The 18611-nt window shown below is 40.3% G+C and overlaps 1 protein-coding gene across 4 annotated transcripts in view; it reads left to right on the top strand.

Moving 5' to 3' along the window:
• The window catches only part of PALB2 (partner and localizer of BRCA2), a 28123-nt gene that overhangs the window by 7784 nt on the left and 1728 nt on the right, over nucleotides 1-18611 (top strand). Inside the window, exons 5-12 of one of the 4 annotated variants that reach the window (XM_039234454.1) lie at nucleotides 817-1484; nucleotides 1846-1914; nucleotides 4536-4697; nucleotides 7021-7106; nucleotides 8992-9153; nucleotides 10416-10532; nucleotides 15321-15408; nucleotides 17729-17877. In XM_039234454.1, the coding sequence (XP_039090385.1) occupies nucleotides 817-1484; nucleotides 1846-1914; nucleotides 4536-4697; nucleotides 7021-7106; nucleotides 8992-9153; nucleotides 10416-10532; nucleotides 15321-15408; nucleotides 17729-17877 (1501 nt within the window). Of the gene's footprint in view, nucleotides 1-669; nucleotides 1485-1845; nucleotides 1915-4535; nucleotides 4698-7020; nucleotides 7107-8991; nucleotides 9154-10415; nucleotides 10533-15320; nucleotides 15409-17728; nucleotides 17878-18611 lie in introns of those variants that run through there. The other 3 variants (XM_039234453.1, XM_039234455.1, XM_039234456.1) reach the window with 3 other exon arrangements.

Raw genomic sequence — 18611 nt, 5'->3', positions numbered from 1 at the left:
AGAATTCCAGCTGCTTTTAAATGTAGTAAATTACTGGGACACCTGGGTGGCTCAGTTGGTTAAGCATCCGACTTCAGTTCAGGTTATGATCCTGTGGTTCATGGGTTCCAGCTCAGAGCCTGGAGACTACTTCAGATTCTATGTCTCCATCTCTCTCTCTGCCCCTACCCTGCTCACACTCTGTCTTTTTCTCAAAACTAGGTAAACATTAAAAAAAAAAAAAGTAGTAAACTACCCTACTTGAAAGTGAGACTTAAGTTTTCTTCAGTGAGAAAGGCCAGCATTTTATAGACTGTGCTCTGGTAGCCTTTTGGAATCATAGTTAGAGCAGAAGGGACTTTAGGGATTCTTAATTCAGTTCCCTTTTGAGAGACAAGGGAAAATGAAGTGAGTTGACTTGCCCAGGGTCATGGCAGATCAGTGGCAGAGCAGGGACTAGACCCTGATCTTCTTTCTCCCAGCTAATGCCATCAGCACCATAGTGTTTTTGATGGTACAGAAGGTGAGCTGCTAGTTAACCAACCTGTGGCTGCCATTTGAACCGTTTCCAGGTTTCAGAGTCATGGGTGGGAAGAGTAATGAAAGTTTTGCACTGTCTTGGAGTTCAGAAGCGCACTCTTGGTTGGGTATTGGGTTATTTGTTTTTACCACTGTTCCTTTCTATTTTAGGGAAGGAAGATGGTTGTCAAAACGAGGACTCCCTTTCTTCCAGAAATAATGCTTATTTGGCTTTGGATTCTGCTGCTTTCAGGGCTTCATTTCCTAAGAATGAGATGCTAAGTTTAAAGCAACTGTTCTCTTTTCTCAAAACCACAGACTTTCAGTTACCTGATGAAGACTTTGGACCTCTTAAGCTTGAGAAACTGAAGTACCACTCAGAAAAGCCAGTGGAGCCTTTTGTATCAAAAATATATGGGGATAAGCTCCTTAAGGAGGGAAACTGTGTTGTTTTGGAAGAAATGACACCTAAACAAATTGATATTGAAATGGAGGACTTGGAAGAGGAAATTCTTGTTCTCCCAGAAAAAGCACAACCTAAAACGCCAAACCCAACAAGCCAGCCTCAGAAGAAGGGCCTTTCTTCATCCATATTACTTTTCACTCCTTTAAATACTGTCACCCCCAAGGATAATGACAGACTGACGGCAGATGTGTGCTCGCCCGCTTTCCCCATCTTAGGCACTACCCCAGCTTTCGGCTCCCAGGCACGCTGTGAAAGAGCGTCCATGGAGGTGGTTGGACCAACTTGCTCTGCACCCCAACTTCCTCACTTGAAAGACGGTGATTGGAAGCAAGGTGATGATTGGGCCAGCCCATCAAAATCAGATGGCAGTCTGGTTTTGTCAGGCAGGGAAGAACACCCTTCCCATGACAGTGATTCGGGTCCCCAAGCAAAACTTCTTCCCACTGAGTCAGTCACTTTCGAAGAAAATCAGCTGTGTGGAAATACACACGTGGAGTCATGGAAACAATCCATTGAGCAGGTATAGTCAGCCTACATCCCTGGTGAGATTTTTCTGACAGAATGTAAGATCTTAGTGAATATGGGCAGTGTGACTTTCTGATACATCGGCTCCTCAGTATTTAGGAATAGTTATACATGCTTCTTTGTTATGATTTCACTGTAACCATTAAATTCAGTTAGGGGAAATTAAGGTTAATTTAAAAATGTGTTTTTTAAATGTGGGGGATCTGATTTTCTTTGTCATCAAGGAGGTGTTTGCATATGGGGCTTTTCTGCCGTTAGAGAAAATAACATATCGTGTAGACGTTATGATGAAGGAGCAGTGCGGGCAGACATCATCTATAAAGCATAGGTTAACAGTGTGACTTTTATTTCCACAGACTGAAGTAGCAGACCCTGCTTGTAATGACTTAATCCCAGGCCACTTACAATTGGTTTCGAAGTTAAAGGTCAGAAGACTATTCCCTTTTGGTGTGTCTTGTGTCTTACGTGTAAAAAATTTAATGAATTCATAGGAAAATTAGGATGAATTTAATCTGTATCTTCTTATTCTTAATTTAGTACTGTTAAACAAACTTGGTGAAACAGATTCAGAAAAACCTTTAAACTCTGTTTTTCACAATATTTAGCTGTGTTTATATTTTGAGATCTCCAGAAGTTTATATGTCAAGTGATTGCCAAGAACAACTTAAGCTAAGTTAACTCAACTTTGTATCTAAATTTAAATCAGGCATCTTGACAGAGAGAAAGTCATTCATGATCCTCCTTTCCAAATGTGTAATGTCTCTAGAAGGATCGCTTGTGATTTATGAGAAATTGGTAGTGGTTCCAGATTATAATGAATGGTTAATCTTTCATACGCTGCGCACGTGTGTGTGTGTGTCTGTGTGTGTATTTCTGAGAAATGTAAATTACAATATTCTGTTAATGATATTTAATAAATCTGGAGAAGTGGATTGGACCTATGTCCTACATACAATTCTTTGTATGTGGTACTTGAAGTAGCATGGTACAGAGCAGGGTTTCTCGATCTGAGCAATCTCGACATTTGGGGCTGGGTAATTCTTTGTTGCAGGGACAGTCCTGTGCATCATAGGACATTTAGCAATGCCCCTGTATCTATCTGTAGAGCCAGAAGCACCTCATCCTCAGTTATAACCAAAAATGTGTACAGGCATGGCTAGACACCCGCCACGGAAAGGTTACAAAATCGCTCCCAATTGAGAACAACTGATGTAAAAGAAAGAGGTTCAAATCCACATAAACTGTTTCTGCCAACTACTGACTGTGTGACCTTGGGCAAATTATTTACCCTTTGAGCCCCATATTCCTTTGGTATAAGAGATACATAGTAATAATCATTTCAAAGTTATTCCTGAATCAGTTTCAGTGACTTGGTTTCTTAAAGAATCAACCATTTAATTTGTATTTCCTAATTTGTAGGTGAAAATTCTAATTCCTAATTAGAAAATTCAAATTCCTAATTTGTAGGTTTTTTTGTCTGTGTATGTTCAGTTAAACCTCTCCCCGTTTCCCATTTTCTAAAGTACTTTTCTTCCTGCATCAGACTTAAGAGATTTTTCCATTCTGTTGGTCTTCCAAAATAAATGCTTTTGGTTGTGTTGATTGCTAATTAGGTCCATTTGTTTCCTATCTCATTTATTTCTGTTTTTATCCTTAATAATTTTTCTCTTTTTCATTGTGGTTATTACTTCTGTGTTGTTACTAACTTTTTGAGCTGTTTTCTTAGTTTACTTTTATTTTTGTCTTTTCTGATAAGTGCCTTTATGATTATAAATTTCTTCTGGAAATACTACTTTGCCATGCTCTGTGTGTTTGGATACACAGTGCTCTCCTTGCTCATGTGGAAATATAGTTGACTGTTGAAAAACATGTGTTTGAACTGGACAGATCCTTTTTCAGTAAACACAGTACAGAATTACAAATGTATATTCTCTTCCTTATGATTTTCATTTTTTTTAAGTTTCTTTATTTATTTTGAGAGAGGAAAAAAGACAAGTTGGGGAGGGGAAGAGAGAGAAGAGAAAGAGAATCCGAAGCAGGCTCTACACTGCCAGCACAGAGCCTGATGTGAGGCTCGAACTCGTGAGATCATGGCCTAAGCTAACATCAAGAGTCAGATGCCCAACCGACTGAGCCACCCAGGCGCCCCATCTTCCTTATGATTTTCTTAATAACATTTTCTTTTTTCTGTACTTTATTATTATACATAGTATATAATACATATAACATACAAATATGTGTTGATCGACTATTTGTTATCAGTAATGCTTCCTGTCAACAGTAGGCTATTATGTAGGTAAGTTTTTGGGAAATCCAAAGTTATGCAGATTTTTGACTATGCGGGAAGTTGGTGCCCTTAACCCCCACATTATTTCAATTTTATTCCCTCTTCATCCTGTGGGTGGTTCATCAGGATGTTTCATTTCCAAATGGGCAAGTTCTTATTAGCCACGTTTTGTGATTAAATCTGAATCTGTTCCATTCTGGAGCTATACATTTTTAGATCTATCATGATATAAGTGCATGGGGGCAATTTTTTAGTTACATAAGACTCACAAAGCTTTTTTCTTTCTTTTTAAGATTTTATTTTATTATTTTGTAAATACTTCTAGTGTTTACTTTTGGGAGAGATAGAGAGAGACAGTGCAAGCAAGGGAGGGGCAGAGAGAGAAGGAGACAAAGAATCTGAAGCAGGCTCCAGGCTCTGAGCTGTCAGCACAGAGCCTGATGTGAGCTTGAACTCAGGAGCCATGAGATCATGACCTGAGCCAAAGTCAGATGCTTAATCAACTGAGCCACCCATGTGCCCCTTAAGATTTTATTTTTAAGTAATCTCTCCACCCAATGTTGGGCTCAGTCTCAAAACCCCATGATCAAGAGTCATTTGCTCCACCAACTAAGCCAGTTTTGACCTATATAAAACTTTAATTACATTTAATTGGTATTTTGTTTAATCCTTGGAACCCAGTACTTTTTGTACTTATTCTTTTCATAAAACAGACCCCAAGTATCCCTTTAACATAACTGATGTTGCTGTTTATTTCAGAATCCTTCCGGTTCCTGTTCCGTGGATGTGAGTGCCATGTGGTGGGAAATAGCTGGTTTCAAAGAGCCATGTATCATAACTGCCTGTGAATACGTAGTTTCTCTTTGGAAACCTCTGGATACTTGGCAGTGGGAAAAACTTTATTCCTGGCACTTCACAGAGGTAAGTCAGAATCTTAGAGCTGGGAGAGGTCTTTGCAAGTATTTACATGGTAATATAGATTGGCAGCTTACCAAGAATGGGACCTACAACCCTGTAAGACAGAACAGAGGGATCGCTAATTTTTTCCAACATTTCATTATGTGAATTATCAAACATAGAGAAAAGTTGTACAGTGAGCACCCATAAGCCCACCATCTGGACTCTAACATTGTGCTCTGGTTTATCACCTGTTTTTCAGTAAATGGATTTTTATACTAGACCTGTTGGAGAAGCTTAGAATTTTGTCTTTTCTGACTTCTAAAGTTGCTGATACTTGTACTCCTTACCCCTCACCAAACATTGTTCTTGCTTCCTTTTTTTTTTTTAATTATTTTTTAATTGTTTTATTTATTTCTGAGAGAGAGAGAGAGAGAGAGAGAGACAGCCTGAGCAGGGGAGGGTCAGAGAGAGAGAGCGACACAGAATCCGAAACAGGTTCCAGGCTCTGAGCTAGCTGTCAGCACAGAGCCCAATGCGGGGCTCGAACCAACAAAGTGTGAGATCATGACCTGAGCCGAAGTCGGACATTTAACCGACTGAGCCATCCAAGCACCCCAGTCTTTTTTTGTTTTTGAGAGAGGGAGAGAGAGTGAGAGTGGGGGAGGAACAGAGGGAAACCAAGACTCTGAAGCAGGCTCCAGGCTCAGAGCTGTCAGCACAGAGCCCGATGTGTGGCTCAAACCCATGAACCTTGAGATCATAACCTGAGCCAAAGTCGGATATTTGACTGACCCACCCAGGCACCCCTCTTGCTTCCTTAATGTATTTTCTTCTAGTCTTTGTACACCTTCATATATATCTTACATGCTTGCAGTCCTAATGTGCTTAAAATTTTTAAATCTGCCTTTTCTCACTTATATAAACATTTTCCTTGTTTCTACATATTCTTTTTTAAAGTTTTAATTAAAAAAATTTTTTTAATGTTTATTTTTGAGAGAGAGAGAGACAGAGTACAAGTGGGGGGCACCAGAGAAAGAGGGAGACACAGAGTCTGAAGCAGGCTCTAGGCTCTGGGCTATTAGCACAGAACTCGAGGTGGGGCTCGAACCCACAAACCATGAGATCATGACCTGAGCCACCCAGGCGGCCCTCTACATATTCTTCATACTTTATTTTGAGTTTTATTTATTTCTCCAGATTTATTGAAGTAGAATTGACAAAATTGTAATATATTTAAGGTGTATAATGTGATGATTTGATATACATAGAAAGAACTCCCACAACAATCAGGTTCATTAACATGCATCAGCTCACATAGTTTTTGTTTGTTTTTAGTGAGAACACTTATGATCTACTCTTAGCAAATTTAATTCTTTGCAGAGTGGTGGTCAATAAGTATTTATTTATGTGAATAAACTTAAATAACTACATGATATTCCCTTTGTCCACTTGTGCCAGAATTTATTTAATTTTTCCTTTATTGTTAGAAGTAAGTGCTGCTGTACACACAGTTTTGCATATGACTTTTTTGGATTTACAGCTTATAAAAAGTATGTGTTTGCTGAACTTCTCACATTTGTTCAATGTTCAAAGCTATCCTAATACAGTGAGAATAGAAGGGGATGTGATGGGTTTTGGAAAATTTAGATTAATTAAAAATGAAACATGGGCTCTGTGTTGACAGCTCAGAGCCTGGAACCTGCTTCAGATTCTCTGTCTCCCTCTCTCTCTCTACCCCTTCCCTGCTTGCACTTTGTCTCTGTCTCTCTCTCAAAAATAAAATAAAATACAAAATAAAATTTTTTAAAAAGGGAGGCCCCTGAGTGGCTCAGTTGGTTAGTGTCCGACTTCGGCTCAGGTCATGATCTCATGGTTTGTGAGTTCAAGCCCTATGTTGGACTCTCTGCTGACAGCACGGAGGCTGGAGCCTGCTTCAGATTCTGTCTCTCTTTCTCTCTCTCTCTCTCCCTCCCCTACTTGTACTGTGTCTCTTTCTGTCTCTCTCTCAAAAATAAAATAAAACATAAAAAAAATTTTTTTTTATATGAAAAAACCAGGGGCACCTTGGTGGCTCAGTCAGTTAAGTATCTGACTTCGACTCAGGTCATGATCTCATGGTTCGTGGGTTGGAGCCCTGCATCAGGCTCTGTGCTGACAGCTCAGAGCCTGGAGTCTGCTTCAGATTCTGTGTCTCCCTCTTTGTCTAATCCTCCCCTGCTCACAGTCTGTCTCTTTCGCTCTCAAAAATAAAGTTTTAAAAAGTATTTTTTAAAATAAAAAACTACAGTGTTTAAAAAAAATGAAGCAACCAAACACAATTTTTGGCTTGTTTTGTTTTATCTAGGTTCCAGTGTTACAGATAGTTCCAGTACCTGATGTTTGTAACCTTGTGTGTGTGGCTTTGGGAAATTTGGAAATCAGGGAAATAAGGTATGTAACTCTCAAGGAGTAATTTTTTTTTCCTTTTATATTTGTCCCTGTCAGCCTGTTTTGAGTGCAAGTTGTAACCTAGGCTTGAATCTTTCAAATCTAGACCCAGAAGGTATTTGTTTAAAAAAACAAAAAAACAAAAACAAAAACAAAAACGCTAGAATGCTATCCCTGACTGAAGTTTCCATTTAAAATTAGACCTTAGGAGGAGCACCTGGGTGGCTCATTCAGTTAAGTGTCTGACTCTTTTTTTTTTTTTTTTTTAATGTTTTATTTATTTCTGAGAAAGAGACAAGCGTGAGCAGGGGAGGGTCAGAGAGAGAGGGAGACACAGAATCCGAAACAGGCTCCAGGCTCTGAGCTAGCTGTCAGCACAGACCCCAGTGCCGGGTTCGAACCCACAAACTGTGAGATCATGACCTGAGCTGAAGTCCCACGCTTAACTGACTGAGCCACCCAGGCGCCGCATGTCCGTCTAACTCTTGATCTCGGCTTGCATTAGTATTTTCCATCTCCCTTTCTCTCTGCCCCTCCCTCATGTGCTCTCTCTCAAAAATAAATATTAAAAAAGATAAATAAAATTGGACCTTAGTCTTTTCAATTTTTTAAGAAATTTTTTCAATGTTTTTTTACTTTTTTTTTTATTTTTTTTATTTCTAGGATAAAGAGAGAGAGAGAGCGTGAGCTGGGGAGGGTCAGAGAGAGAGGGAGTCACAGACTGAAACAGGCTCCAGGCTCTGAGCTGGCAGTCAGCACAGAGCCCGACGCGGGGCCCGAACCCACGAACCGCGAGATCATGACCTAAGCGAAAGTCGGACGCTTAACCGACTAAGCCACCCAGGCGCCCCCAATGTTTTTTTTACTTTTGAGAGACAGAGAGAGACAGAGTGTGAGCAGGGAAGGGGAAGAGAGAGGAAGACACAGATTCCAGAGCAGGCATCAGACTCCACACTGTCAGCACAGAGAACCCACAAACTGTTGAGATCATGACCTGAGTCGAAGTTGGACACTGACAGTCCACTTTGACTGAGCCACCCAGGTGCCCCTTTAGTCCTTTCATATTAAAGGCTAACTCCTAGAGGCGCCTGGATGACTCAGTCAGTTAAGTGTCCCACTCTTGATTTCAGCTCCCGTTATGATCTCACAATTTGTGGGTTCAGGTCCTTCATTAGGTGCTTTTTAATAGTGTGGTTGGAGCCTGCTTGGGATTCTTGGTCTCCTTCTTTCTCTGCCCCTTCTCCATGTGTATATACACTCTCTTTCTCAAAAGCAAATTAAAAAAAAAATTTTTTTTAAACATTTATTTTTTGAGAGATAGGGAGAGACAGAGTATGAGCAGGGGAGGGGGAGAGAGCAAGGGAGTCACAGATTCAGAAGCAGGCTCCAGGCTCTGAGCTTTCGCCATATGAGATCATGACCTGAGCCAAAATCAAGAGTTGGACAGGATGCTTTACTGGGTCACTTGGGCATCCAGATGCCCCCGGCAAATTTAACTTCAGATATGATGAATTTGAGGTGCTTGCGAATATGTCCAGCTAGATAATATAAAAGCAGTATATCTGTATTGTAGAAAGGTTTTTTCTTAATTTTATTTAATGTTTTATTTGTTTCTGAGAGAGAGAAAGAGACAGCGTGAGCAGGGGAGGGTCAGAGAGAGAGGGAGATACAGAATCCAAAGCAGGCTCCAGGTTCTGAGCTACCTGTCAGCACAGAGCCTGATGCAGGGCTCGAACCCACGAACCATGAGATCATGACCTGAGCTGAAGTCAGATGCCTAACTGACTGAGCCACCCAGGTGCCCCCTCAATAAGAAATGTTTAAAAAAGAAAAGAAAAGAAAAAGGCTTACTCTTAACTTCTCCAATTTTCTTTTATACTTGGTTTAGGTCATTACTTTGTTCCTCTGATGGTGGATGTGAAAAGCAAATGCTACTGAGTTCTGGGAATATAAAAGCTGTGCTTGGCCTGACAGAGAGGAGGCTAGTCAGTAGCAGCGGGACCCTTTGTGACCAACGAGTAGAAATCATGACATTTGCAGAAGATGGAGGGTAAGATGGTTGATTTTCATTATTAACGAATGCTTTTTATCACGGGCTTTCAGAGAAGGTTGGATCGCTAGCCTCTTGTCTTTGTGGGCGGCAGGTGTTGTAAGCAGGGTCTGCCTCAACACTTGGCTGTTTCATGGATGCAGTTTAGAAAGGAGGAAGCTGGATGTAGCAGGGAGGAAGCCAGTGAAGTGGAGAGGCTCAGCAAACATAGTTTGTTCTTTCTTCAGTCTTTGAAATCTCTGTGTGCCCCTCAAATATCATAAGTGCCTCCAGATCCTAGACCCTTTTTTTGGTCTGCACTTGTTTTTGAATCCTTCAGTTACCATTTAGATGCTGACTATTTACAAACATGTATTTCTAGCTCTGAACCCTTTCTTAGCCTCTATACCTGCCTGCCTATTTATTAGACATCTCATGGGTATGTTAGATTCAACATATTGAAAATGGAATTCATAGCATCCTCTGTGTTTGTTATGCCTTATTGTGACTATTTACCTGTGTTTCATAATAACAGAGGTCACGAACCTTCTTTCTTACTAATTCACGATCTGTAGTAATCTCGGCAAGAGACAAATAATTGCATGCTTATATTAGTAAAGTATTAATGGATACAGGAAGAAGCAGACAGATTTGAGAAAGAGGAGACTAAAGTCATTAGGGTTTGGTGATTGAGTAGGTAGAGAGGAAGGAGACAAAGATAACTTAACCCAGGTTTCTACATTTGTCACGTGGTCATATAGTGGTACAATTCACTGAGGTGGGAATGCGGAAAGAAACATAAGGTTTAAAGAGAGAGCTGGCAAGTTTTTTGTTTTGTTTTGTCTCTCTGAGAGAGAGAGAGTTCATATGTCCAGGGGAGGGGCAGAGGGAGATGAAGAGAGAGAATCTTAAGCTCCACCCAGCACGGAGTCCCATGCAAGGTTTGATCTCATGACCATGAGATCATGACCTGAGCCAAAATCAAGAGTTAGACAGGATGCTTTATTTACTGGGTCAGTTAGGCACCCAGACCTCCTCCTCCCCCGCCCCCGGCAAGTTTAATTTTGGATATGATGAATTTGAGGTGCTTGCAAATATATCCAGGTAGATGATATGAAAGTAGTATATCTTATTGTAGAAAGGTTTGAATACATGATTTCTAGTTGAAATTTTTTCTGATATTAGATTAGTGTGTATGATACATAGCTCTGTAATATGTAGAAGGGCTGCATAGAAACTGCTTTGGTATAAGGTGCTAATTTTTAATACTGTTTTAAATGCAGAAGCAAAGAAAAACAGTTTTTGATGTCCCCTGAAGAGACTGTACTAACTTTTGCTGAGGTGCAAGGGATGCAGGAAGCTCTGCTTGGTGCCACTGTAATGAACAACATCGTTATTTGGTAAGCTTTCTCTCGAGGGCCTCTTTCTTCTTCTGTTATATGACGTATACCTCTACTTTCACAGGGTTGTTAAGGTTAGATAAGACACATTGTAAATATGATTGTGTTTTTACTTTTTTTTATGGTCAGATGACATATACTTGTCTCAACAAGAACATCATATTAATTCAGACTTTCTGAAAAAGATCAGTCCAAGTAGACTATTTTATTTTATTTATTTATTTTTTTTAAATATTTTATTTATTTCTAGGAGAGAGAGAGAGAGAGACAGCGTGAGCAGGGGAGGGTCAGAGAGAGAGGGAGACACAGACTCCGAAACAGGCTCCAGGCTCTGAGCTGGCAGTCAGCACAGAGCCCGACGCGAGGCCCGAACCCACGAACCGCGAGATCATGACCTAAGCGAAAGTCGGACGCCTAACCGACTAAGCCACCCAGGCGCCCCCAAGTAGACTATTTTAAAGTAAATGAAATTTCACCGTTGTCAAAAATGTACAGTTGTTTCTGCTTCTGGTTATTGGCTTTTATCAAATGAACTCTCCTACCTCAAATAACTGTAAACTCAGACAAAGTATAAACAACTATCTGAAGGCACTGGGGAATGAGAAAAAGAAGAAAGATACTGGAGAGTGTTCAACAGGAAATATCAGTGGGCAAGGTTCCTGTTTCTACAGGTTTTAGCCAGAGGGCAAGCTCTAGTCTGTGCACAGGGGAACTAAAAGCCTGATAGAAAACCTTCTATCCTTTTGGCTTAAAGAACCAAAGGACATAGTTCAGGGTGACCACAGCAGCTAGAAAGTGAAGAAGGGGAGAGAAATCCCTGTAAAGAGAACTGAAGAATAAGCCCCAAATTCCTAGCTGTAATCCTTACCTAGTAATCTGGCTGGACTTTAAACTACACGTGCACAGGGCAGACTTGAAGCAACCCAGATAAGGCAGAAAGAACTGAATTGGGTTTTCAGCATTTGGAATATTAGGTGAACCAAGTTAACTGTTTACTGGGAGAAAATATATATTTTCTTTAGAGGAATCTAACAGAATCCAGAGTTTATGTGATGTGTTGTTCATACTGTCTACAATACAATCCAAAAGTATAAAATACATGTGACTAGAGGAACCAGATTAACAAATTTGGTCCTCAGCCACTTCTCTTTCCTAACCTGGGAGAACCTTACCCAGCCAAAGGTACTTTCAAGGTTAATTTGTATTAAGAGAATAAATTAATTTTTTTTTCCCTCAGAAGCCCTCTCCTTTAACTGGTTCCTTAGGGCCAGGATGGGTCTTGGTAAGAGGAAATTGTGATATTAGTGTCACCTCTTCTGCCCTGTCCAACCCTAACTCTCTAGGAATAAACCAGGAAAGCATGGTCCTTGAGAGAGTCCCGTCCCCACCAGGGAGCCTCTGAAATATGACCATGTTCTAATCTGCCAGGAGACCCTGTTTTCAGATGGCCCTACTGTCTAGAGCAGCAGGTTTCCACTTCTGGCACTTTGCTCAGTGTTTGTGCCTGGAGGTCTAATTTGGGAAACAAATATTCCTTAAAGTTGTCTTTTTCTATTCTTTCTGGTATTTCGATAGTCTGGACCTTCATTATTTGGTTCCTCAACTATTAATATAATCTAGTAATTGGTCTCCTTGTCGTCAGTCAATATCCTACCTCCAGATCTTCTTTTATACTCTTACTGTATTAACATTCTTTCTCCCAGCCCTCCCCTCTCCCCTCATGTTTTGCTTTTCTTCAGTTTCTACTTCCCCAACGCTTTGGTGCAAAAATTTCTCTCCAGCTAGTCCATAGCCCTCAGCTTCCTATTTTCTTCCCATCCTTCAATTCTCCCCTTTTTCTAATAGTAATTTTTTTTAGCATTTTATACATAATGGATCACAACAGAATTTGAGGTTGAAGAGGGACGTTTATACTTAGCTTTTAAGTGTAAGTTCTAAGTTCAATGGGTATCTTCAGTCCCATACTTCCTTTAAGGTCTGTTGTAATACCTCAGCCTTCATTGAGATTTCCCTCTCTGAATTCATATTGCCTTTTTTTTGTTTTAAGTATTGCCCTTAATTTTTTTTTAAGTTTATTTACTTATTTTTGAGAGAGAGAGAGAGAGAACACGAGTGGAGGAAGGAGCAGAGAGAGAGAATCCCAAGCAGGCTCCATGCTGTCAGTGTGGAGTTTGAACTCACAAACTGTGAGACCGTGACCTGAGCCCAAACCAAGAGTTGGACACTTACCCGACTGAGCCATCCAGGTGCCCCAGTATTGCCTTTGTTTTTAACTTAGCATATGCTACTTTGTGTTATGGAAGTCCTTGAAGATAAGTACATACCTTCTGTTTATTCTCAGGGCCTGCCTTAACTCCTTGTGTAGGAGTTGCATATTGTCTATCAAAAGCTCTCATTTACCTTTTGGGCTCTATGTACTTTCATATATACACACAGTAGTTGGTCACCTTTCCTGTTTAACTCTTAATGTGTTAAATGTCTAAAGCAATTCATGTTATACTCAAAGTTCAAGTGACCCTTTTTGAAACTTGGTGAAACTTTAAATATTTAATCTTGGTTAGACTATATGTTTTTTAATCTTTTTAAATTTTATTTATTTTTGAGACAGAGACAGAGTGCAAGTTGGGGAGGGGCAGAGAGACAGGGAGACACAGAATCTTAAGCAGGCTCCAGGTTCCAGGCTGTCAGTACAGAGCCCAACGCAGGGCTAGAACTCACTGAACCACAAGATCATGACCTTAGCCAAAGTTGGACGCTTAATCAACTGAGCCACCCAGGCACCCCTCTTGGTTAAGCTATACTAACTGAGCCCCCATCTTTCAATCATTAATGGATATTTGAATCTCTACTTATATACCGTTTTTTTGTGAGAGATGTATATATGAATCCTGGTTCCGGGGCTTCTAAAATCTAGTCAGTAAATAAGATTGCTTTACAATTCAATTTACAATTCAAAGCATACAATTCCAGTACAATTCCTTTACAATTCAGGACAAGGTCGAAGGAATTTGGACAGAGTGCTTTGGGACTTGAGGAAAGAGCAGTCACTAAATATAGAGCATGTACTAACCTCTAGGGGATAAACCCATTGGTGTCCCTGGCGAGGAAAACCTTGCATATGTACATGAGCATTGAGATTTCCTTCTTTAGTGTTTATACACAGAACCTGGTCCACAGAAGGTTCAGAAATACTTGTTGAATGTATTCCATTCACCCTGTTACAGTATATAATAAATTAAAAATGAGGCATAAGGACAGTAATGAAGGGAAGTGGAGGAGAGGAGATTTCTGTTGGTTGGTGTAGGCAGGGAGAAATGAGAGAGTCTAAGTTGAGCTCCTGCTGCTGATTGGAGGCAGGACATAATCGAGGCCATAAAGAATGGAAGGACATTCATTGGTCAGTAACAGGGATGGGAATTGGTCAGTAATGGAGAGGGCATTAGGAGGATAGCTTGAGCAAAGGTACAGAGCCAGGAATATGCATGATAGGGAGCAGTAATGTAGGATCGTAGCACAGGATTCATGAGGATTAGAGATACCACAAAAAAGATTATGGACTATCTTGTGGCTAAGGGGAAGCCTGCTGAGAGTTTTCATCAGTAGAGTTTCATGATAGAGCAGTTAGCAACGTCACAAATGCTCAGTAACGTTAAGGAGTGGTTCCAACAGGCTGTTTCTTCTTTTTTTATCTTTTTATTTTTATTTTTATTTTATTTATTTTATTAAATTTTTTTTTTTTTTTTGAGAGAGAGACAGAGCACAATCAGGTGAGGGGCACAGAGAGATGGAGACACAGAATCTGAAGCAGCCTCCATGTTCCGAGCTGTCAGCACAGAGCCCGGTGCGGGGCTCGAACTCAAGAACTGTGAGGTTATGACCTGGGCTGAAGTCAGATGCTTTAACCGACTGAGCCACCCAGGCGCCCCAGACTGTTTCTTCTTTTTTCTCCTCTTCCTTTTTTCCATTTCTTACCCCACTTCAGTCTTCCCATCTTTCTTCGTTAACCTTGGTCTAGCTCTAGTATAAACACGTTAATAGAAAGAGAATTCTGAGGCAGAGAAGGACAAATATCATATGTTTGCACGTATAGGAGGATTAGGAGGAACTTGACGGAGGAACAAGGGGGAGAAGAAGGGCGGAAATGGTGGGGGAAAGGGAGAGAGGCAAACCATGAGAGACTCTTGAATGCTGACAAAAACTGAGGACTGATGGATGTGGGGGGGAGGGGGAGATGGGCATGGAGGAGGGCACTTTGGGGATGAGCACTGAGTGTTATGTAGAAACTAATTTGACAATAAACTATTTGTAAAAAAAAAAAAAAAAAAAAAGAATTCTGAATCTATTTTAGGTATAGTCTCCCATCTAAACAAATTTGGCTTCCTGACCATTGTTTTCCAAGGAAAATTTAGGCATATTCAGAAATGTGACAAAATCATAATGTTGGAGTCATACCATGTGCCTAATTTCAATACTCAGTCAAATGAGATAAAGGAAAAGTTTTCTCATGCAGTCTGGAGAGATTTATTCCTAGTGATGTAGCAGATTCAGTTTCAGGTGGAACTGTCGAGTTCAACTACTGACAATGTCAACCTGTAGTCTCTACCTGTAGCCTAGTCTTGTAACTAAATATATATAACTACACAAATGTAACTAAAAAACTAAGGTACTGTGTCCCTTAGTTTCTCCCTCGGTCACCTCCGAAAGGATACTGTGATAAATAATAGAGTATAATGTGAAAACCAGTTTGCTGGAAGAATGTTATCAGCTTATTTATTTTTGGTGTCTAAGGAATTTAAAAACTGGTCAGCTCCTGAAAAAGATGCACATTGGTGATTCCTACCAAGCTTCAGTCTGTCACAAAGCCTATTCTGAAATGGTAAGTAGTGATCTGTTGGGACCACTTTGTGTCTGCTGTGTCTGTGGCTACTGGTCTCACTGAGTAAGAGCAATAACTTAGTAAGAAGTAATTAACAGACGCTCTCTGATGTGTGTCTTTTTAAAAATTGGATAACAGGGTTTGTTCTTTCTTGAAATACATGGATGAAAATAAGTATTGGTATAGTGTGACAGCTTGCTAAGTTTTCTGGCTGTATGACCTAAGAGCAAACATTTATTTCTAGCTGTGAGTTTGTACTAAGAATGCCATGCCTGTTACCAGACTTGGCTCTTACCCGCATTGCCGTGAATGATTTATGATGTGAATGCATACCCTTAGAGAAGATGGTTAAAAGGTCCTAGATGTGTTTTCCCTCAGGCCTTAAGTGTTCTCACATAGAAGCGAACACAGCTGCTGAGCCACTGTGTTCATAGACTTGGCTTACAGTCTGGTTTGGACATCTGAACAGGCTGCTCTCTAGGAGTCAGAGGTAACTCTTAAGTACCCACCATGGAGCCACAGGCAGAGGCCGGAGCAGGTGGCTTCACGCTTGTGTGGAGACTGAATTTCCCAGCCTCACTAACAACCCCATGCACATCAGTACCACGGGCTTGGAATACACTGGATATACCTATCCCTGGCTTGGCAGGGTCTGCGGAATTGAACTCAGAAGATGTGTGATCTTATATAATCTGTCACATTATCTTGAGGCTACCTTTTCACATCTTTAAAATAAGAGGGTTGAATTCATCTCCGAAATTATTACATTTACCTGCTAGGCATTGAAATAACTTTGTATCTTTGTTATTATAACATTACTACCTATTTGATACTAAAACATTTAACACAGAAATGTGTAAGATAGTAGATAAAACTCCATGAAGCCAACCTCCGGTAATAAGTTAACAGTTTAGTGCAGGAATCGGCAGTTTTTGTGTAAAAAGACCAGATGGTAAATATCTTCAGGTCTGCAGGCCACATGGGTCTCTGTTGTAAGTGCTCTGCTCTCCTGCTGTAGCACAAAGTCTGCCTTAGATAAAATGAAAACGCATGGGCCTGGCCATGTTCTGCATAAAATTTTTGGATGTTAAAACCTTCTAGAACTTGAATTCCTATGATTTTTCATATATCATGATATATTTTTCTCCTGTCTTCATTTCAACCATTTCAAAGTGCAGGAATCATTCTTAGCTTGTGGGTCATACAGAAATAAGCAGTGAGCCTGATTTGGCCTGTGGGCCATAGTTTGCCAACCGCTAGTTAAGTATATGACATCTAACCTTTTCTTCCTTTCCAGTTGTATTTGAAAATTTTTTAATGTTTATTTTGAGAGAGAGACAGAGTAAGAGTGGGGGAGGGGCAGACAGAGAGGAAGACACAGAACCAAAGCAGGCTCCAGGTTCCAAGCTGTCAGCGTAGAGCCAGACACGGGGCTCGAACTTACGAACTGCGAGATCATAACCTGAGCCAAAGTCGGGTGCTTAACTGACTAAGCCACCCGGTTGTCCCTAAACATTTCTTGGCTTGGTTTTCTAGTTATAAAAGTCATTTTCATTATAAAAATGCAGTCATTCTAGAAAATGCATGAAGTGGAAATGAATGTTACTAACCCTAAGATGGTTTATAATTAATTTTCTCCATTTTACCCCCAAAGAGAATTACTTTCAATATATAACATATACATATACAGTCATGAGTGTATGTGTGTGTCTGTGTGATGCATATGCCTCCACACACAATAATGTTATTATTAGATCATATAATTTTAAAGCTGAGAGAGGTCTGTAACACATTTTCCCATGGAAACAGCGATAGGTGATGGTGTGGGTTTTTTTGTCACTCTTATTCTATAAGTGTAAGTAGGCAATGCAGACTGGCCTAAGAATCGAGTCACCACTTACAAGATTACTTTTATGGGAAAATGTGTTCTGAATTTTCAAAAACCAATTTACCAGTGGATATCTTTAGTTTGAGGACTCTGTCCGCATGTTTATGTGCCCTCTTTCCCTATGATGGCGTTTTCCCAAATGGATGGCATGAGATGTTAGTAGTGTCTGAGGTGGAGGAAACTGATCAGTTGGCTATGTTCCCACCTGCAAGACTGGCTGAGCCCTGTCCTAGAGAAGCCAGAAGGCCAGTTCAGTGATAATCTCAACAGTTTCTGCCTGGGGGGAAAAAAAACTGAGCTAGTGATTAAATCCTGGATACTTGAGACTCTTGATCATTCTTGTAATTCTTTGATTTTGTCTCTGCCAACCCTTTCTTTTCCCCAGCATACTCTTGCTGATTTATTTGGTTGTTCATTTCTCTCTTAAATTAGGGGCTCCTGTTTGTTGTTCTGAGCCATCCTTGTGCCAAAGAGAGTGAGCCGTTGGGAAGCCCCGTGTTTCAGCTGATTGTGATTAACCCTAAGACAACCCTGAGTGTGGGTGTGATGCTCTACTGTCTTCCTCAAGGGCAGGCTGGAAGGCAAGTGTGTGCTGCTGTTCACGGAGTATGACATTTTGGAAGACATGTGTTGTGCAAATACAAAAACCAGATGTTCTTGTGTCACTTAGACAAATGGTAAACATGAAATGCTCCAGACATGGTAATAATGTTAAGAAGTAGGAAGAAGTGTAAAGTTTAGTAGAGTTGAGTGAAACCCCAAATTCCCCACATTCTGATCCCCACCATTATGGGGTTGGATAGGTATCTTATGTGTATTCAAACCCTGTTTTTTCCATAACAAAAAATTTCAAATGCAAATTAAATAGTTAATATTCTCTACAAAAATGTCCTTTCCATAAAACCTAAATTAAGAAAGTTTTAAGTATTACTGTTGGAAGGCTTCTTTTACTTTGAAACCTGATGAGTCTGCATCATGCAAGGAATTGATATTTATCTACTGACTGATGAGAAGATCTGTTTATCAGTGATACAGTTATTGGCATCCTAGATGTTATGTGAGCTCTCTAGTGCTTTAAAGCAGTGCTGGTATTGTTAGGCCAACCCAGCCACACCTGAAAGTGTCATTCCTTGAGATTTCCTTTATTAATGTTTGAAATCCACAGCAGAGACCTAGAACAGATGTAGCAAATCAAGATCACAAAGTCTAGCTTGAACAGTTTACAAGGATAAGGAATCTTGGTAGGTACAATGTATGTTTCTGTGTTTTTTTGGATCTTGTGCAGAGCTTGCTGCATCATGGTTCTAAAAGGTGG

Source organism: Hyaena hyaena, unplaced genomic scaffold (assembly GCF_003009895.1).
Source record: "Hyaena hyaena isolate Hyena2069 unplaced genomic scaffold, ASM300989v1 scaffold_88, whole genome shotgun sequence".
NCBI lineage: Eukaryota > Metazoa > Chordata > Mammalia > Carnivora > Hyaenidae > Hyaena > Hyaena hyaena.
This window is presented reverse-complemented; position numbering and strand designations above follow the sequence as displayed.